A 22,627-nucleotide genomic window follows, 5' to 3' on the forward strand; every position below is an offset into this window, starting at 1 on the left:
GGAATTGATCCCAGATCTCCCACAGCCTAATCTGGCTCCCTAAGCACTGACTATCCTTTCTCTCATACTTGGAGTATCCATGAAAGACGAAAACCATTATATCTATCTATCTATCATCTCTGTGGCCTGATCTATTGATTGTGTAATAATTATAAACTAGAATCTTGTGGTTACCTGCATAGGCACTGACTTCCCCTCTTTCATGTGGGTGCTCAACCCCCCGCTCTGCCCGTGGCCCTGCCCCACCTCTTCCTACCCCTTGCTTGCCCCCATTCCAACCCCTTCCCCAAAGTCCCCACCCCAACTCCTCCCACTCCCTGCCAATATTCCAACTCCTTCCCCAAATCCCCATCCCGGCCCCGCCTCTTCCCCGTCTCCTCCCCTGAGCATGCCACATTCCCGCTTCCCCCGCTGCCCTCGGAGGATGCTAACGCTGCCAAACGGCTGTTTGGAGGTGGCTGGATGGGAAACACTGGAAGGTAGGCGGAGGAGCGGGGATGCAGCACACTCGGGGTGGGGAGGAGGAGGTGGGGTGTGGGGGGGAGAGGAGCTTGGCTGCTGGTGGGTGCAGAGAACCCACTAATTTTTCCCCATGGGTGTTCCAGCCCTGGAGCACCCATGGAGTCGGCATCTATGGTTACCTGTTAGCAGTTTAGTCATTACAGCATACTCTTATGATCTGGTTAACTGCGTATACTAAGGCTTTTGGGCCTTATGCCTTATTTAGCTAAGCTATTGTCTTACAGGCTTAAGGCCTGTAAGTTCATTGATTCACTGTGTTAACTTATGCCTACAACTTACCTAGCAAATACCTATACCTATTGGCTATACCTCCAAAGGGTCTGGCTATCTATGCATATGTCTCTTGTTCCTCTGCGCTGGCAGTGCTTTTTATGCCTCCTTGTTACCCAAATGCTATTCCATTTTTTTCCAGACAGATCTCAGGTGACTGATACAAAATCTGAAGCTTTTAATCTTTCTGCTAGACTCTCTCCTGATGATTTCTAATAGCTATAACTTTTTTAAGTAGCTCTGAATAGCATTAAATACTTGGATATTTGGGTATCAACTAAATCTTTAGCAAGTTTGTCAATTAGAAGCACCTAGGACTGTAAATGTGATCAAGGCTGACCTGTAGCAATGGAGCATTCTGCTCCTCTCCATTTCGGAGACAATTAATTCAGTCGTAATGAACTATTTCCCTAATCTGTTATACCCTTATCACTCCCCTGGCATATTTAAAGATATTAATTGATCTTTCTCCCACTTTCGGTGGAAACATAAGATGCAAAGAAAATCCCATGAGTTGTGCTGTGTCTTGGCTTTATTCAATGTTTAGTGTGATCATGCAGCTACACAGCTCATCTGTCTTCAAAGATGGTTATGTGACTTGGACCTCATTGCATGGTGCCATATTGCATCCTCCTATGTCTTGCCAATTAAATTATCCTCTCTTTCTTTTATTCTGCCAAGACAGTAGAACTAGGTGAAATAAGGTCGCACTTCCCAATTTCGGTGTTGAAATTTTTATCCTGGACATCAAAACATGTGAGAACCATCTCTCCCCTCACTGTCATTAAGGCATAACCCTGGTTTTCATTCTTCAAAGATCCAGGTTGTGTGTTTAGGTCAATGGCACTAAACTTTTTCTGTCAAAGACCTACTTTGTCACTGAATGGAGTCTGTCACTGAACTAAAAAAGAATGAGGTGTGCATCTTTTGAAATACAAAAATGCATGAAACAAAGTTACAATAATGCATTATGACAGGTTTCAGAGTAACAGCCATGTTAGTCTGTATTCACAAAAAGAAAAGGAGTACTTGTGGCACCTTAGAGACTAACCAATTTATTTGAGCATAAGCTTTCGTGTGCTACAGCTCACTTCATCAGTTGCATCCGATGAAGTGAGCTGTAGCTCACGAAAGCTTATGCTCAAATAAAGTGGTTAGTCTCTAAGGTGCCACAAGTACTCCTTTTCTTAATAATGCATTAGTAAATTACTATTTCTATTCATACAATACTAAAATTTATTCTTTAATAATTGTATAATAACATAGGATAATTAGTTTTCATATAGCACTTTGCATCCAAAATCTCAATGCAATTGGCATACTTTGATGAATGAAACTTTACACCACTGCTGTGAGATAAGTAATATTGTCCCCATTTTATAGATGGTGGAAATGAGACACAGAAAAATTGTATGCACTGTTGTAGTCCTGTTGGTCCGAGGTTATTTGAGAGACAAGCCGGATGAGGTAATAGCTTTTATGGAACCAACTTCTGTTGGTAAGAGAGCGTTCGAGCTTACACACAGTTCTTCTTCAGGTCTGGGAAGTGTACTCTGAATGTCATAGCTAAATACAAGGTGGTACAGATTGTTAGCATAAGTAGTTAACATATATTTCAAGGGACCATTTGAGGTGAAGTGGCCTGTTAACACTTCTCCAGTCATAGGGAGGAAAGGAGAAAAAAAGGCCGTGGAAGGGGAGGAGACAGTTAGTGGGTTATATATTGTTCTGATAAGCCATAAAGCCAGTATCTCTATTCAGTTCATGATTTTTAGTGTCTAGCAAAGTTATGAACTTAAACTCCCAGACTGGTCTTTTGAAGGTGTTATGTAGGTTTCCTTTGATGATGAGGACGGAGAGGTCAGATATAGAATGCTTACTTTGTGAAAAGTGTTCACTCACAGGCGATACGGTGTTTTTGTCTTTAATTATTTTTCTGTGTGAGTTCACCTGAGAGCATAAAGATTGTCTCATTGCACCCACATAGTTGTTATTGGGGCATTTAGTGCAGTGGATGAAGTACACCACATGTTGTGATAGGCATGCGTATCATTGGTTTTGTGGTGCAATTGTCCAGAAATTCTTCTTCAAGGTGGCTCATGATGAGGTTAGCATATTGGGGAGCCATCCTAGTACCCATGGCTGTTCCCATGGTTTGGTCAAAGTGTTTGTTGTTGAATGTAAAATTGTTATAGGTGAAGATGAAATGGATAAGTTGGGCAATGAGTTTGGGGTGGATATTGGACTGTTGACCATTTTCTTGTAAATATTTCACACAGACAGTGATGCCATAAAAAATTGACTGTGAAATCCTTAACAAACATCACATCCACAAAAAATCCCTAAAAAGTCCCTAAAATCCAACCACCAGATAGTGATCAAACCATCAGGCAAAGGGGGTGCCATTGTAGTCCTCAAACGAGATGACTATGTTGATGAGTTCAACCAACAACTCTCCAATACCACATACTATAAGGGACTCAAAGAAAACCCCACACCACAATTTACAGAGGAATTTAAGGCTGTCATAAAATCCTTCCCCAAACAACTCCAAGAGAAAAGCAAGAACCTCAACCCCCACAAATCCATTCCAGGAACCTTCTTCATTTTTCTTCAGATATGCAGACAAGGGAGCCCAGGCAGACCCATCATACATGGCATCATACTCTTACTGAAGGAATGTCGGGACTCCTAGAAACCATCCTCAAACACTCATCACACAAAGTGCCAGCTTCCTCCAGGTAACGAATGACTTCCTCCAAAAACTCTGCAACATTAACAATTTCTCTCAGAACACCATCCTTGCCACTATGGATGTCACTTCCCTGTACACCAACATCCCTCACAATGACAATATGGCTGCCTGCCTCAAGTATTTCCAAGATAATGGACAATACTCAGATATCCACCCCAAACACATTGCCAAACTCATCCACTTCATCCTCTCCCGTAACAGTTTTACATTCAGCAACAAAAACTTTGTCCAAACCATGGGAACAGCCATGGGTACTAGGGTGGCTCCCTAATATGCTAACATTTTCATGAGCCACCTTGAAGAAGAATTTCTGGACAATTACTCCATGGAAACACATGCCTATCACAACATGTGGTGTACTTCATCCGGTGAATTAAAGGCTCCAGTAACAACTATGTGGTTGAATCATTACGCGCTCAGATGAACTCACACAGAAAAATGGTCCCTTGAAATACGTGTTAACTACTTATGCTAAACAATCTGTTCCACCTTATATTTAGCTGTGACACTCAGAGTACATTTCCCAGACCTGAAGAAGAGCTTGTCTCGAAAGCTTGTCTCTCTCACCATCAGAAGTTGGTCCAAGAAAAGATATTATCTCCCCCACCTTCTCTCATATAGAGAAGTTAACAGCTAAACTGCTTACTGCTTGCAAGTCTGCAGTAGGACATGGGGTGGTTCTGCATCACCATAGCAAGAGCTCCCAGAGGCATTGTGCATTTGTATGTCACAATACCTTAAGGGGCAAAGAAGGAGCACAGCCACTATATCACCATGAGGAACTGGGTGCAGTGTGTGCTGTTGGCCAGTGCAGAGAAAGCAGATATATGGGCTTTTTTCCCTTCCCAACCATCTCTGTGCAGTCTGGTGCCAGCAATGCAGCTGGACTGAAACTGTCCTTCCACACTAGTGCAGAAAGGCAGGTAAGTTGCCTTCACAGTCTTTCCCTCATGCACATGCAGGAGCTAGTCACCACAGCCTGGCTCTAAACTAGTTGCCTCAGGTCTCACAGAAAGTCTGTGGCAAAACTGGGAACAGAACACAAATCTTCTGACTTTCTGAGCTGTGCTTTAAACTCAGCCTTGTCTGGAGCTCCCTGATATCAGTCACCCATCATGAGTGATAAAGACTAACATGTGCCTTGTGTTTTACACAATGTCTACATTTATAAGCTTACAGGGAGTCCTCTCTTCCCATTAAAAAGAAAAGGAGGACTTGTGGCACCTTAGAGACTAACCAATTTATTTGAGCATGAGCTTTCGTGAGCTACAGCTCACTTCATCGGATGCATGGAAACTGCAGCAGACTTTATATACACACAGAGATCATGAAACAATACCTCCTCCCACCCCACTGTCCTGCTGGTAAGAGCTTATCTAAAGTGATCATCAAGTTGGGCCATTTTCAGCACGGAGGTATTGTTTCATGATCTCTGTGTGTATATAAAGTCTGCTGCAGTTTCCATGGTATGCATCCGATGAAGTGAGCTGTAGCTCACGAAAGCTCATGCTCAAATAAATTGGTTAGTCTCTAAGGTGCCACAAGTACTCCTTTTCTTTTTGCGAATACAGACTAACACGGCTGTTACTCTGAAACCTCTCTTCCCATTGCAGCCCCAGCCCTGAGCCCCCTCCCACATTCCAAACCCCTTAGCTCCACCCCACCACACATCACCTCCATATTGGCGCACTTAACAAAATTCATTCCACACATGGATGTAAAAAATTAGAGGTTTTTTCACACCTCTGAGCGTTTTGCTGACATATGTGCTAGTGTAGACATGGCATTAGTCACTCACGTTTCCCCTCAGGGCAAATGCTACAGCAGCATGCTAAGCAATGTCTTACTCAAAGCTAAGAAGAGAACTGCATGCAGGGCTGTGAAGAGCCACATGCAGCTTGAGAGCTTCTGAATGAGTATCACCAATTTAATGGACAGCAGAGAAGGGACTCGCTCAATTTTAACATTTAGCATTAAATTGGTCTCTGATGTCTGTCAACAGTCTGAGTTCTAACTGTGACTTCCCTGGATCATCCTGGCTGGCACAGTCCCAGATATTGCATTATATTAACAAGGCTCATAAACTGTCAGATATAACTCGTCCACTTAACTCACTAGAATGATGCATAGATTCTAAGGACACAGCCTTTCTGAGAATTGTCTCTCTATCATTTGTCATTCCCCCAAAATGATGCAAGATAGAGAGTTACTGGAAGCTTCAACCAAACTTTTTTTTTAATAATGCATATTTCTGAGGTGTCTATATCCTCTTTTGAGGATTTATAAATAGGTGCTCTTTTGTTCCAGGCTGTGATGGGGACACAACTTTAAACTCATCCCGTTCATTACTAATGATCTACTAATTACTAATGCATCACACAAAGTAAACAGTAAAGTGATTTCCCCTCTACCCCTCCCCCCCTCACACACATATTTATGACGGAAGGTATGTGAGATGAAAATTACCCCTGTCAGTGGGTTTTTTTAAGTGTCCTTTTCTTTGGAATTCCTGCAGGGTAATCTCTTTTCACACAAGCCAGACCGCCCGATATGATATTCCGTTAAAATTTCTAGTGGCTTTCTTTGCAGGGAAGATTTCAAAAGGTGCTGTAGTGTTGGCTTTTTTGAAGCCTGCTTAGCCTATTTTGCTGAACTGAAACAGTAGCATTGCCATGTCTGTTTCAATATAAATCACACAGGTAACAAAAGCCTGGTCCCTGCAATAGCCTAATGCTCGAAAAAAAGCAGTGAAACGTGAGCTGTGTTCACTCGTTGTAAATGTTAGGTACCAGAGAAAGCGCTTTTACTGATCGTGTCCTTGAAGTCCTGTGGGACTTGGAGTAATTTTATATTGTGCTTATAGGGCCAAAGCCTCATGGCGGGTTAAGTGTTTGGGATGTGCTCTGGGCAGATGCACAGGTAATAAATAGGAAGAAGGAATTCTGTTGAGTTGCTCTGTGCAGATTGCTTCAGTCTGTTTACTAAAGTAGCCCCCCATGTCCCTGCCACAGAGCAAAAGGCTTGAGTATCTGTTGCCAGGTGGCCAGTTTTTGATTAGAACACCTGATCGAAAAGAGACCGTGGCAGCTCCGGTCAGCACTGCTCACTGGGCTGTTAAAAGTCTGGTTGGCACAGGGCTCGCAGGCTCTCTACCTGGCTCCACGTGGCTTCCAGGAAGCGGTGACAGATCCCTCCAGTTCCTAGGCACAGGGGCAGCCATGGGGGCTCTGCACGCTGCCCCCGCCCTGAGCACCAGCTCCACAGCTCCCATTGGCCGTGGTTTCTGGCCAATGGGATCTGCGGAGCCAGCTCTTAGGGTGGGGGCAGCGCACGGAGCCACCTGGTCGCACCTCCACCTAGGAGCTGCACGGACATTTCGCCACTTCCGGGAGCCACCTGAGGTAAGCACTGCCCAGAGCCCTCACCCCATCCCACACCCAATCCCAGGCCTGAGCCCCCTCCTACACCCAAACTCCCTCCTGGAGTCCACACTCCCTTCCACACCCCAACCTCCTGCCCCACCCCAGAGCGCCCCTCCTGCACCCCAAGCCCCTCATCCCTGGCCCTACCCTAGAACCCACACCCCCAGCTGGAGCCCTCACCCCCTCCTGCACTCTAACCCCCAGCCCGGAGCCCCCTCCCACACCCTGAACCACTCACCCTCTGCACCCCAATCCCCTGCACCAGCCAGGTGAAAATGAGCAAGTGAGTGAGGGTGGGGGAGAGCAAGCAGTGGAGGAAGGGGGGGTAGAGTGAGCGGGGGCAGAGCCTCAGAGAAGAGGCAGGGCCTCAGGGAAAGGCAGGCAGGGATGTTCAGTTTTGTGCAATTCGAATGTTGGCAACCCTAGTACAGGGACCAGATTCTCTGGCCCCACTCCTCTTCCTGCCCCTTCCCCATCTGCCATACGTGCTTTGCCAGGTGGGCTCCTTGTCTCCATTCCTGCCTCCCCATCCTATGCATGAGCTTTGCTGCCAGTGGCTCCTCTGTGGCCGTGGAGATGAGATTAGCCCCGTTGTGAGCTAACCACCTGCCCTTTGTTAACTCTGTTGTTTATGCACTTATAGATTTGTGATCAGTATGTCCCAGGGTTATTACTCTGATTCCTGCTTCCTTCACAAATTATGGTTCTTGTCTTTTAATAATCAATTGATATTCATTGTAGAATAAATTAAATCCTTATTTGACGAGCACGGTTTAAAGCGTGATCAATAGTCTTTAATGTGGATGGAAAGACATCCTGCATTTGGTTTTCTTTTTGTGATGGAAAATGTGGCCATTCAGACTGCTGAACAGCAGCTTCAGCTGAGCCATGCACTTCACATACAGTGCACCAATCTGCCTTGCCACCACAGCCATTGCTAGCCAATCACAGCAGCACTTTGATCAGAGCCACACTGGGCTGTTACACCTTGACCACCCACCATGAAGCGAGTGTAATATTGAGGCTGTCATTCCCAAGTCTGTAACTGCCCTCAGAGCCTTCAAATGCACTGCAATTCATCAGAATGAAAATAAATAGCATCACGGGAAAGGAGTCAATCTTTGCAGGAAAGCTTCTCTCACCTCCTCTGAAACATTCTGTCTCTTGGTGTAGGTGTGATAGCATTGTTCTAGTTTAATCCAATATGTCACTGTAAAGAACAGTGAATTACCTCTGCTTCTACAGCACCCTTTCCTTCCACATTGTTTTCATATTAGCCTGCAAAATCTTTGTGAGCTGGCAAACCAACACAGCACTTTTCCTCTTATCCTGCATTTCTTTTCCTCCGAATGCTGCATCTTTGGGAGTAGAAGTACAGCTCTAAGAACCCATTGTTCACATTCAGATCTCCCAGCCTCACTGGCCATGTGGACACCAGTACATGAAGATGTTTTCATTCAGCCGAGGTACTCGCACGTATTGGTTTACCAAAGGTTTTTAGTGTTCTCTTATACCATCAAAATATTCCCCCCTATATAATCTGCACAAGCTTCAGTTATGCAGATTTTTTCCCTGGTCCCCTAAATGAATGCCTAGCATTCATAATCAACTGCTTCATCTCATCCAGGTCGATTTTAAATGCAAGGCATTCATTTGGTGGGCTGTGAGCAGTCTGTGGGTTTGTTAGATCTGTAGCATAAAGAACCAATTTTTCTTTTCCTAATCCTATAGCTGTCTAGAAAAGGTGACACACAGTAAGACATACCGATAAGAAAAGCTACAGCTGCCCAAGGCAGTCAGATACCAAAGCCAGATGATTAAACAATTCTGTAGAATTCCCAGAAGACAAGCTGGGGAAATGTCTAAATGCCTAATGCTATAAAACCTTCAGAGCAAAACATAAGAATGGCCATACTGGGGCAAACCAATGTTTCTTTTAGCCCAGTATCCTGTCTTCCGACAGTGGCCAGTGCCAGGTGCTTCAGAGGGAGTGAACAGATCAGGGCAATTTATCAAGTGGACTGTTGTCCAGTTCCAGCTTCTAGCAGTCAAAGGTTTAGGGACACTTAGAGCCCTAGTCAAGCAGGTGTTTACAGAAAAAGGTCAAGTGGAGTTAGTTTCTCAAAAGGAAAAAAAGAAAAAGCAGACATTGGTTTGCTAACTTAGGTAGTTCTCTGTTCAAGTGACACTAAGGCCTTGACCATAAAAAGCTCCCAGTATCTACCAAATGCAGCTCAGATAGGGAGCTGTTTCTGGCTCTTCAGTACTGTCGTTTATCTGATAGGGATTGCCATAGGTCAGCATATTCTGGCCATGCCCCCTCCTGCCAAGAAAAATCCCCACATATTCTCTTTATGCAGCAGAGACTGTGCAACAGGAGTAGAGTGGGACTCAGGATTGAGCCTGATAGTAGTAAAATACTCTTTGTTTGGGCTTACATTAGGTACAATGAACAATACCCAGTTTCGGTTCATACAGGTTGGCAGCCTCTAAATTTTACTTGTGGACTGGGGTTTGAAAGAACTTGAAAACAAAGTGAAACTCAGTCCAAACCACAGCATTTCCTAATGCTTCAAATTGAAACCATGTAACGGTACCAAACTGCACATGCTTGGAGTCAAAACCATAAACTCCCCCCCTCCCCCCCAATGCCTACACAGGTGGAAGATTTGTCTAAAATTTAGCACAGGTTTGCCCAAAGGTTTGCAAAATGTTCTGCAAACCTAGGTCAAATGAAGGGTTTGTAACAAGACTTCAAAACAAGTATCACCTGGTTTCCGCTGTTAACAAAGGTTTGCACAGCTCTTAAGTGACAGATATCAGTCCTTTGATTTTCTGTGTCCCTGCAAGTCTCCTCCAGGCATTGGGTAAGAAGGCTTGCCAGGGAAGAAGCTAAGGGAACAGTTGCCCTAAACAATATAGATGTGGAAGAGCCCAGCAGCATTTCAAATAAAAATGTTCTAGCTTGTTCTTGGTGCTGATCTTGAGATTTTTATGTAAGGAAGAAATTAGAAATACCAGCCAGCAAATAGACAGGCCTGCCCCAAGCAACTTCTAAATTACTGCTATAAAGAAGATAAGATGCACTGAACAAAACAAAATCTAAAAATTGAATGTAACTTAATAGTATCCTCTGTATTTCCCAGTGAGTCCAGGTTTCTGTAGCTATCATTTAAGTTATATTGTTCCCATAAGGGGACAAAAGCAACCTCTAAGATTTTTTTTTTTAATTAAAAAGCAAACTGGATGCTTACTATGTAGGTTAAGACATAAGCTTTTCTCAAGTTTTTCAGTGCCATGCTTGGAAACTGGATGGCTCCAGTGACTGGGCCGCAAAACGGTAGATGAAATTCACTGTTGATAAATGCAAAGTAATGCACATTGAAAAACATAATCCCAACTATACATATAAAATGATGGGGCCTAAATTAGCTGTTGCCACTGAAGAAAGAGATCTTGGAGTCATCGTGGATAGTTCTCTGAAAACATCCACTCAATGTGCAGCGGCAGTCAAAATAGCTAACAGAATGTTGGGAATCATTAGGAAAGGGATAGATAATAAGACAGAAAATATCAAATTGCCGCTCTACAAATCCATGGTATGCCCACATCTTGAATACTGCGTGCAGATCTGGTCACCCCCCTCAAAAAAGATATATTGGAACTGGAAAAGTACAGAAAAGGGCAACAAAAATAATTAGAGGTATGGAACAGCTTCCATATGAGGAGAGATTATTAAAACAAGACTTTTCAGCTTGGAAAAGAGACAACTAAGGGCAGATGTGATACAGGTCTATAAAATCATGACTGGTGTGGAGAAAGTAAATAAGGAAGTGTTATTTACTCCTTCTCATAACACAAGAACTAGGGGTCACCAAATGAAATTAATAGGCATCAGACTTCAAACAAACAAAAGGAAGTATTTCTTCACACAGCGCACAGTCAACCGGTGGAATTCTTTGCCAGAGGATGTTGTGAAGGCCAAGATTTTAACAGGATTTTTAAAAGAACTAGATAAATTCATAGAGAATAGGTCCATCAATGGCTATTAACCAGGATGGTCTGGATCAAAACCATGCTCTGAAGTGAACCTAGTCTCTGTTTGTCAGAATTTGGGAATGGGCAACATGGGATGGATCACTCGATGATTGCCTGCTCTGTTCATTCCCTCTGAAGCACCTGGCATTGGCCACTGTTGGAAGACAGGATACTGGGCTAGGTAGACCATTACTCTGATACAGTATGGCTGTTTTTATGTTCTCCAGGAGTTTAACACAGCTTCTACAAGATCAGTTGTTCTGGCTATCAGTCAGGACCAAGAGACTTGATCACATCAACTACATATCTGCTTTATATAGCATAGCATTTGTTAATTCCACAGCCAAAGAGTTCAGTGTCAGTGCAAACTGCATTCTCCAGAAGGGTTTTGGCCCAGTATGTTAATATTTTTTAAATGCACCTGCCTACTGTTTCAATAAGGAGTAGTTAAACTTGTAAGCAGATGAGAACTCTCAAAAAATCAGGATAACAATTGTACATATAAACATAAATAAAGCTGCATCTCTGGAGAATAGTCTCTGTACTGTATTACTTCAATGTCGCCATAAACTCTGGCAGTGAGCTCCTGTCTACAATGCCATCACACTTCAGGCAACCAAAACATAATTTGGATGGGTTAGTACATGGGGCAGCTTCAGAACTCCCATGACACTAATCTAATTCTACAGCTATTGATAGAAAGGTCTCTGTCTCCTTTGTTCTACTAAGTAATGGGTATGATTTTCTTGAGAAATCAATATACTGCAAGTTTTCTTGATAGTAATTTACCAAACCTCATCTTCAATTGGGTCATAATATTATATACATATTTTAAACTGCCAAAATCTATTTCAAAGAAACATTGACTCTTAACTGTATTGCGTTACGTGGAATCTAGCCACACAGATCCCAGTAAAGTCAGTGGAAGATGCATATCTAAATGGCACGTGACTGAAAATTTAGGTACAATGGTTCGACTTACATGGTTCTCATAAAAGCAATAAAATCCAGAATTAACACTGGCACTCTGGGCCTGATCCTACAGCATGGGGCCCAGCCTTCTGTCCCTAGCCCAGCCCCCCTTTGTTTTCTCTTCAGAGATCTTCCACTTCTGAGTGATCCTTTCAAACCCCTGTGTGCTACAAAACTTAGGCTTGGCATGAGAAGTTAAAATACAAGCACAAGCACTTAGCTGCCTCTGTGGATGCTGCTCTGTTTTTCAGTCCAAAGACACAATGATTTCTGTTGGATTGACCTTTCTTCTGACAAAGAGCAGTTATGGAAGGAGATAAGAATTATTCACTTTCAGTGAGGACAGGACCTTGTGCTAGTCCCAGAATCCTTAAGTCATTTTCATATTTATAACGTTCTCTTCTTCAGCTCCATGTGCAAAACTTACCCTCTTCTAATTTTGTTTTCCTTGGTGTCATTCTTTGGTTCAGCTAACTGGCTTAATAAAGATTCCTCTTTATAATTATCAATGTAGGTGCTATGGTCAAAAAAAATTGAACAGGAATGATGAGTTTTCCAAAAAAGCCTTTTCTCAAGCCTGCTGCCATTTGCAGTGAATGAAAACATTTTGTCTCAATCAAAGGGGTGGAGGAAAAATAACTAGACAGGATTTTGATCAATGTTGATTTAGATTTAGTGTGATCACAGCACTTGGCAACCTTGGCAACTCCAGAAGTGCACTCTGATCAAGCTCAGGATTAACTTATAGCCTCACAAACACCTTAAGAGTATACTTCTGGGTTGCAGTGGTAAATCATAGAATCATAGAATATCAGGGATGGAAGGGACCTCAGGAGGTCATCTAGTCCAACCCCCTGCTCAAAGCAGGACCAATCCCCAAATAAGTCATCCCAGCCAGGGCTTTGTCAAGCCTGACCTTAAAAACTTCTAAGGAAGGAGATTCCACCACCTCCCTAGGTATCACATTCCAGTGTTTCACCACCCTCCTAGTGAAAAAGTTTTTCCTAATATCCAACTTAAACCTCCCCCACTGCAACTTGAGACCATTACTCCTCGTTCTGTCATCTGCTACCACTGAGAACAGTCTAGATCCATCCTCTTTGGAACCCCGTTTCAGGTAGTTGAAAGCAGCTATCAAACCCCCTCTCATTCTTCTCTTCCGCAGACTAAACAATCCCAGTTCCCTCATCCTCTCCTCATGAGTCATGTGTTCCAGGCCCCTAATCATTTTTGTTGCCCTCCGCTGGACGTTTTCCAATTTTTCCACATCCTCCTTGTAGTGTGGGGCCCAAAACTGGACACAGTACTCCAGATGAGGCCTCACCAATGTCGAATAGAGGGGAACGATCACGTCCCTTGATCTGCTGGCAATGCCCCTACTTATACATCCCAAAATGCCATTGGCCTTATTGGCAAATAATTTGTCAGTTTTTCTTAGAGATTTTTTTTAACTTTGTGTAGACATGAGAGGCGTGTACCCATGAAACAGAATATAAGCAGTCCTGAAGTAATCTTTGAAACCTTGTAGTTCCTCTTGGGGTTGTGTTGCAGGGTTGGGTTTTTCTTTGTTGGTTTAAGGTTTGGGGGAAGAGAAGTGGGTATTTTACTGCACTGGTTCAGACCATCATATTTCCATCTTTATCATATGAAAATAGCCTTCAATCACAAACTAACATTGGGATTGTGATGGGAGAAGAGTAGCTTTCAGAAACAGTAGTCTTTAATTATAGTCTGTTGTAGGCATATCTGTGAGAGTAGTAAAGAGCTTCAGAAAATCGAGTCTGTGATGGTATTCAGTGTCAAAGACAAGTATTTAGCCATCTATGTATCTAAATTAGATTAATTATTGTCCCTCTCCTCTAGAGTCCCTAACCACAATGAATTAGAGAAGGGCATAAAGCCAAACCCTGGCTCAAACACTGGGTAAGTTCCAGTCAGTATGGGAGAGAGCCAAACATCTAACCAGGGGGAATTTGGGATCCAGAGCTGACCTTTGGTGCTTTGGACCCATTTCTTCTCATCTTTAACGGAACTGTCTATAACGGAAGTAGCAGTGACCAGAATGCACTCACAGTAACAAGAGTTTCCATGGCAGCTTTCCTAGTTGTGAGGTGTTTCTCTAAGTTTGAGTCAAGGTCCTTCTCTCCACAACACCCAAGTGCTCGTTCACTCTCTTCTCATAGCAAAATTTTCCCATCAGATGCTGAATTTGAAAAGTTCTATTTTATATAGGTTTTGATACCACACTCATCAGAGTAGCATCTGAACACCTTCCAGTAGTGCATTAAGTGACATGACTAACATCTGTCACATGTTTGTTCTCTGATACTCTCCCCAGCGGGGAGTGTGTGCAGTGAAATGTTTTGGAATTTATTTTGTTATATATATATATATACACACTGTTATATCTTTATGGTAGAGACGGCAAGGTCAAAGAAGTGATCAAACATTAATGTCTGTGGACATGTCTCCTCCCATCCCCCTTCCCATCCCCCTCACTCTGACAATGGGGGAACAGCTGTGGAATACTGTGCAGGAGGACAAACGGGGACACCTCCAGCATGAGGTTTGGGGGCCGAACACAGGTTGGACTATTGAGACTAGATTGGGCTCCCTTCCTGAATGTTCTGGCGGGGGGTTCCCCAGCAAGGGGATTCAGGTGCCTACAGAGGATCTTGTTCTGGGCATCCAGCATGCGCCTGCCCAGAATTGGGGGGGCGTTCACCACCTCAGCAGCAGCCGGGGTTGCAGCTGGAGGAGTAAAGGAGGAGGTGGTACTTGTTTCTGGACAAGAGTAGCTACAGTGGCGGGTGGGTCCTGAGAGCATTCCTCCACCAGCTGAACTAGTGATCCCACTCTTGCTGCGTACATGCCTGTTGCCTGTGCTGTCTCTCCATTTGCAGAAGTGCCTCATGCTGCCTGAAAGCCCATGCCTGCCTTTACTTAAGAAAGTCAGATTGCTCCTGGCTCCTTCTCTCTGTGCCAAGAAGCAAATCTTCCAGGGCCCTTCATCTTCCTCTGCTACCTTTGCAGTGCCACTCCTGCCTTACCATTGAAATGGTTTCCCTGCCAGCATTGGAATGTCCTGCCAAATCGAAGACAAGGGTAGCATTTACCTATATGTACCTAAATCCCCCCACATAAGGCAACTGTGCTGTGAAAGGCCACAATCTTGATACTTTTTAGTATCCCAGGAATACAACTGTTATAGCCTCCTTCCTTCAAACTACTTTTGCAGCCCATGAGGAAGGAGCTGAGGATAAAAATGGTAAGATGCCTGCATTATTTATTAAACTCTTGTAGTGTTTACAGAGCATCAAGGAGACCAGTATGGGTCTGATTTGGTTCCTTCAGGGGTAACGTTACCAGTCACCTTTTTCTTCTTTAAAGGCTGGCCATCACTTGGAGAACATAACTGTTTTGAAGGTACTGGAATGGAAAAGAGACATGGCTTTCCAGTACTGTGAAGAACACCCAGGCACTTATGCCAGAGAGATGCTTCTGCTAATGGTGACCCTCTACATATTGCTGAGTGGAGGGTTTTGGTGAGCTACCAAGGTGTATCAAGAACATTCCCTCTGCTGTTAAATCTAAAAAAAACAGCTTGAATTACTGCTACATCCAAATTTGCTGAATTTTGCCTACAGAACTGGGTGGCAATTCAAGAGAAAATTGACTGTATTCTATGCTAGCATGGAATAGGAACAGAGACCCACAGAAGACATTCACCAACCCCCTAATTCCCCCTGCATCGCCAGAACATTCAGGCCCTGTGTCCAGCAAACAGCATTGAAAGGGACAGGGACACAAAGTGTGACTCCAGAAGTGTATGTTCTTCCCTGAACTTTTTGATTAACACCACAAGCCAGGTGCCACTCCACTGCTAAGAAACGTGGCATTGTGTTGGTGCAGCCACCGGAGTGGATGCTTCACCTTCTCCTAGCTTCTGCCTAGTGGCTTAGCGCAAGTAGAAGAGAGACACCGGAGACAGGGACAGTACAAAACATTTGAAATGGGCATCGGGCATCTGACTTTCTTTAGACAGCCAAATAGTTCCCTTTCCCTTCCTGGACTTAAGGGCATCCACACACAAGCTATCAACTACCCCCACCCACTTCTGAATGGCTGCCATTCGTAAGGGGAAGGAAAGATGGAGGGGGGGATGGACTGGGGTGGTGTTGGGTCTCTGCACAACAATAACTGTCATGAAACTATTATTTTCCCACACAGGCCCTTTAAAACCTGCCCTCTCCCTCTCACCTTCCCTCCCTCCTTTTCCGCCTGTGTCACGCAACCTCAGGACTATTGGTGTCAGTGCTGTCTGAGAAATGTGCAGATACAGGGACTCAGGGACTGCTTGTTAATAACTTCTTATAGCTTCTGCTAAATATTTCAGTGTCTCATGGGATTTCAATAAAATCATTGAATTACAGCTTTGTGTTGCTCTAGAACCATATCGGGGTGAGGGTGAGGGCAGTGATGAGCTGCCAAAATCTTAACCTCCTCACCCCACGAGGGGCTCGTGGCCCACCCCTGGGGACTCCTGCCCCATCCACCCCTGTCCCCTGACTGCCCCCAGAACTGGGCAGGAGGGTCTTGTGGACCACCGTAGTGGGTGCCCACCCTGTCCCTAAGAGCCAGTGGGCGAGGTGGGGAGACCCAGCAATGCTTACCTGGGGCAGCTCCCAGGAAGCATCCGGCAGGTCCCTCTGGCTCCTAGGGGCGGGGGAGCATAGCTGGGGGGGAGCAGGGGGAGCAGCTGCTCCACCCACTGATCCACATCAAAAGTGGCGCCTTAGGCACCGACTTCCTGGGTGCTCCGGGGCTGGAGCACCCACGGGGAAAATTTGGTGGGAGCAGCGCACCCACTGGCAGCTCCCCACCCCGTGCCCAGGACCAGCTCACCTCACCTCCGCTCCGTCTCCTCCCCTGAACGCACCGCCCTGCTCTGCTTCTCCGCCCCCCTCCCTCCCCCAGCTTCCTGCAAATCAGCTGTTCGCGGGGGAAGCCGGGGAGGGCTGAGGAGCAGGCAGCGGCTTCCCGCTTAGGCCCAGGGAAGCGGAGTGAGCTGGGGAGGGGAGCGGTTCCCCTGCGCCCCCCCCCAGCCCCGGGTTACCTGCTGCGGCGCTGTCAAGGTTCCTCCCCCACTCTGAACTCTAGGGTACAGATGTGGGGACCTGCATGAAAAATGTCCTAAGCTTATCTTTACCAGCTTAGGTCAAAACTTCCCCAAGGTACAAAATATTCCACCCGTCGTCCTTGGATTGGCCGCTACCACCACCAAACTAATACTGGTTACTGGGGAAGAGCTGTTTGGACACGTCTTTCCCCCCAAAATACTTCCCAAAACCTTGCACCCCACTTCCTGGACAAGGTTTGGTAAAAAGCCTCACCAATTTGCCTAGGTGACTACAGACCCAGACCCTTGGATCTTAAGAACAATGAACAATCCTCCCAACACTTGCACCCCCCCTTTCCTGGGAAATGTTGGATAAAAAGCCTCACCAATTTGCATAGGTGACCACAGACCCAAACCCTTGGATCTGAGAACAATGAAAAAGCATTCAGTTTTCTTACAGAAGACTTTTAATGTAAATAGAAATAAAGAAATCCCCCCTGTAAAATCAGGATGGTAGATATCTTACAGGGTAATTAGATTCAAAAACATAGAGAACCCCTCTAGGCAAAACCTTAAGTTACAAAAAAGATACACAGACAGAAATAGTTATTCTATTCAGCACAATTCTTTTCTCAGCCATTTAAAGAAATCATAATCTAACACATACCTAGCTAGATTACTTACTAAAAGTTCTAAGACTCCATTCCTGGTCTATCCCCGGTAAAGACCAGCATATAGACAGACACACAGACCCTTTGTTTCTCTCCCTCCTCCCAGCTTTTGAAAGTATCTTATCTCCTCATTGGTCATTTTGGTCAGGTGCCAGCGAGGTTACCTTTAGCTTCTTAACCCTTTACAGGTGAGAGGAGCTTTCCCCTGGCCAGGAGGGATTTCAAAGGGGTTTACCCTTCCCTTTATATTTATGACAGGCACGGGCGGCCCTCCTCGCATTCCCGCCTCGCCCCAGCTCCCCTCCACTCCGCCTCCACCTCCCTGGGCCTGAGCGCAAAGCAGCCACCTGCTTCTCAGCCCTCCCAGGCTTCCCGCGCCAACAGCTGATTCGCAGGAAGCCGGGGGGGTGGAGAAGCGGGGCGGCACGTTCAGGGGAGGAGGCGGAGCGGAGGTGAGGTGAGGTGAGCTGGGGCTGGGCGCGGGGTGGGGCCGGGCGGGGAGCTGCCAGTGGGTGCTCTGCACCCATCAAATTTTCCCTGTGGGTGCTCCAGCCCCACAGCACCCACGGAGTCGGTGCCTAAGGCGCCACTTTTGGCCGGTTGTTAAATTTAGAAGCCCTAAACCGGTTCTAAAAGGGCTTCTAAATTTAACAACTGGTTCTAGCAAACCAGTGCGAACTGGCTCCAGCTCACCACTGGGTGAGGGCCAGGGTGAAGTATTTACCACCAAAGCAAGAAGGGATATTGCTGGTGATGATTATGGGGTCCATTGTAAAACTTACCAGTGTCAGATTCTGGTTCCTGCAGCAGCTCTAGGTCCTCAGGCTCCTTGAGTGGGCTTCCTCAGCCAGATCCGCCGGGTGGAAGTGCAAAATCACATGCTCCTCTTTCTCTGTGTCTCCTGGGACTTCCTCTGACATCCCTGCTGCCCCTTCATGCAGTCCCTCCGCGGCATCCCATCATTGCTACTACTGCTGGCAAGGGGGCAGGAGGCAGGGACCTTTATACTTTTGGGAAAAGGTCAGGCAGCAAAGGGATCTGTGCATTGTGGGAATAGCCCTCAAGGATTATCGATCCCCATGACCTGGTATGTGTGCCCCTTTCCCTCGTTCACACTGTACTGTCAAATGGGTACAGAGCTATGCGACATTGGCGGTGTGTAAATACCCACACCCTTTATGCATGCTAGCTTTTGTGCACTAGACTGGCCTTCAGGAATGTGCTTCAAGGTTTCAGATGTGGACAATAGGGAGGTTATAGCACAACAATGCACATGCAACAGTGTACAGTCAGAAGTGTAGACTCGTCCTTGGATATATTGAGCCCTGACCATTTAGCACCTTGAAGATATGAACCAAGACCTTGAATTTGATTCCTTATTCTATGGGAAATCAGTGTAGAGAGCACGGGACAGGTTTGACACTGATGTTCACGGTAACTTGTACTGCTGAGGAGATATGCTGTAGCATTCTGTACTAGTTCGAGTTTCCTAAGGGGTGGTGGCTTCATGCCCAGGTATACTGCATTGGTAACTCTTCACTTGTTTAGAGACACCATGCAATAACCGTGCGAAAACAACTAAGGGCTATTTTGCTAAATAATATTTATTCAGTGCAGTTCATCTTTGCTCTGTGAACCATCAGTGCCTCAGCTTTCCATGGATACCCTTTATTGTTTGACAGAATGCATCTCCTTTTGAAAACAGCAGTGGAATGTCCATCACTGTATCTGAACCGATACATTATTGTGGAAAAATAGCTGTGAAGTTAAAATTAAAACAAAGGTTGCTATACGTGCATAAGAAAGAGCTGGAAAAGCGTGAGAGAAAGAGAGTTTTCTTTTATGAATCCTAAAAAGAAAAGGAGTACTTGTGGCACCTTAGAGACTAACCAATTTATCTGAGCATAAGCTTTCGTGAGCTACAGCTCACTTCATCGGATGCAGACTAACACGGCTGTTACTCTGAAACTTGTTTTTATGAATCCTGATTATCTCGCGGGAAACAAACTTCCATTTGTGTTCAGAGCACAACAATTTCTAGCTTAAAGGCACTGTTTTAATCAGCAAGCACATTTGATGAAATGCTGTAGGATTTACGTATATATTAAAGAAGTTCCCCAGATATTTAAGAGATGCAACTGGATGCAATTAAAAGATCAGTAGCAAGCACAGTTTTTGATACAGTTTGTTTGCTTCACTTGGTAAGAGAAGTTTAGTTAATAACGTGAACTTGTTGCATTTTAGCAAGAAGTGAAATACCAGACTATTATCAGAATGTCTTTACCACTGTTACTGCCTATCAGAGATGCAACTATTAGGCTAACTTGGACCTGATGATCTGTAAAAAGAGAACAGAGAAACTATTAAGCTGAGGCTCACATTCAAGAGTGGAATCATTTATGAATGTTTCTGGGCCTAATTCTTTGCTGAATTATACCCCATGTAACATTGTTGAAGTCAATGGGGTTGCATAGGATTATGTCAGTGGAGTAATTTAGTCCTCTATCTTTAAGCCAAGATACCAAAGGAAACAGTGAACCAATAAAGTAGAGATGAAATGCTGCTGTTAACAGAAGATGCCGCTGTTCTTGGTACAATAGGTTCTTTGTGTCCAACAGTGAATTTTCATGCCTCCCTGGTGTCAAATCCTCCCAGCAGAGCTATAGGTCAGATATGAAATAAATGACTGAAATGATCATTTAGCTCTGTTGTAACATAGAAATATAACCTCTATTGATTTTTTGTGCTCCCAATAGAGATTTAACTATCCCCCACACACTATCTGCATTGGTTGCAAGTGATCTCCAAACAGAGACTGGATCCGGCCAAAAAAAAGTTTTTTTGTTATCATTTGAATGTTTTTTAAGTTTTCTGTATCACACATCTAGACACTAGTATCTCAAAACTGACAATGATGTTATGCAAAAGGGTTAGACCAAAAGATAGCTCAGTGGTTTGAGCATTGGCCTGCTAAACCCAGGGTTGTGAGTTCAATCCTTGAGGGGGCCATTTAAGGATCTGGGGCAAAAATTGGGAATTGGTCCTGCTTTGAGCAGGAGGTTGGACTAGATGATCTCCTGAGGTCCCTTCCAACCCTATGATTCATCACTTTTCAGCACAAAAAAATTAAAAAACCTAGACTCAGTTGACTGCCTACCATCTTTATGTGGACCTTAGTGATGAGCTAGAAGAGGTAGTAGTCTGTTAACACTATGTAAAGGAAAATTTCTCAGATATCAGATGTGATGGACTGCCTTGAAAAGCACATAAGATGCTGCAAAGAGCTTTCACGTGGGATCTAACTTCCCAGAGACAGCTAACTAGACTTGAACCAATAGAAGTACCAATTACATTATATTTGGTCTATGCTATGTGTGATGTCTAACATTTTTGGAAAATATTATCTGGGGTAATCCACTGGTGACCCTGGTCTTCCAGCACATATATATGTATATGTTCTTTGAATGATATTGTTTCCATTTAAGATTATATTCTATACACATTCTTACAAGGGGGGATGTAAGGAACAAAATCTGTGTTTGCCAACGGCTGTAAGAGACACCAACATAAACACATCCATAAATCTATCCTCAGATGTAGGACTAGCTATTTCTTCACAGAAACCCATTCCACAGCCACAACTACAGGACTCATTTGCAAGTGGCAGATGAAGGAATACTCAAATGAGATCAACTCTCAAGCTCATTGGACTAGATCCTAGACCTGACTGAAGTTTTTTCACTGAAAAGTTTTTTTTGGTTTGTTTCTTTGTTTCATTGTTATCCCCTCCCACATGGGGTTTCATTCAAAAATAGTATTTCTGCCAAAAAAATATTCAAAACAGTTGCCAAAAAACAAAAATATTCAGTTTTTGTTCTTCAGTTGGTTAACAAAAATACACATTGGTATGGGAAATTTTTGACTAAAGCCATTTTGCTTTCATTTTTCTTGGAATATTTTGCAGGGGAAAAAATAATCTCCTGACTAGTTCTAATAGAGTCACAGAAAATAAGAGAAATCCACTCACTAAAGGACATAGAGAACTATAATAAAGAATTGGCAATGCCTCAGCAAAGAGTCTAGGAAGTTTTTGGTTTTTAAACCAATTTTTGTATTGGCTTGATATCTAATACTATTACATTTTGTTTCAGCTGGCAGGGTTCATCTATGCCTGTTATGTTGTGAAATGTATTACTGAAGAAGAGGACAGCTGTAAGTACTAAAGCTCTATTAATACTAGATGAATTCTTTGTGATATTCTTAACTCTGCTGACACTCTCTGACTGAGCTTCATCCTAAATACTTTGTTATAAGGTCATCAGGAGCATGTCTTCTGTCCCACATACTTGATCTATTAGTAAATATCTAGCAAATCAAGGAAGTGAATAAATTCAACTTTTAAAAAAATTCTTTAGTATTCTGAAAGCATGACTTACCGCCTTTTTTTTCAAACCCCCTTACCTCATCCCCCCCGAATTTGTAAACAACACTTTTTTTAAGACTGTTATTAACTATCGTGATAATAATTGGCTACTGCTGTGGGTACATCTCTTCTGTGTTGACTGCAAGGGATTGTAACAGCACTTCTGGCAAGAACTGGCTTTAGATCATTGCAGGAATTTCATTTAAGAGAGGTGAAGCAGTGTTCCTGTTAGGTCCTGCTGCTCCAGCGTACAATTAAAAGTAGTGGAAATGTTTACAAAATACCTTTAGGTTTCTCTTACTTACTTGTGTCAATAAAAACCTGTTGAGGAGCATTTACTGTGAATAGAAGCTATGGATCCACGTAATCTCATTTATTGTTTATTTTAACTTTGATTTTGTTTTAAAAAGAGGCACGGTAGTATTTCAGTGCAGT

At 44.1% G+C, this 22,627-nt stretch overlaps 1 protein-coding gene across 8 annotated transcripts in view; it reads left to right on the plus strand.

Annotated features, from left to right (window-relative positions):
* The window catches only part of NKAIN2 (sodium/potassium transporting ATPase interacting 2), a gene marked incomplete at its 3' end in the record, with an annotated part of 793,559 nt that overhangs the window by 749,685 nt on the left and 21,247 nt on the right, over window positions 1-22,627 (plus strand). For all 8 annotated transcript variants that reach the window (XM_084624348.1, XM_084624345.1, XM_084624342.1 and 5 more), the window contains one exon: window positions 21,921-21,981. In XM_084624348.1, the coding sequence (XP_084480474.1) occupies window positions 21,921-21,981 (61 nt within the window). The remainder of the gene's footprint in view (window positions 1-21,920; window positions 21,982-22,627) is intronic.

The sequence above is a fragment of the Lepidochelys olivacea genome (genome assembly GCF_965140295.1).
Source record: "Lepidochelys olivacea isolate rLepOli2 genome assembly, chromosome: 3".
Classification (NCBI taxonomy): domain Eukaryota; kingdom Metazoa; phylum Chordata; order Testudines; family Cheloniidae; genus Lepidochelys; species Lepidochelys olivacea.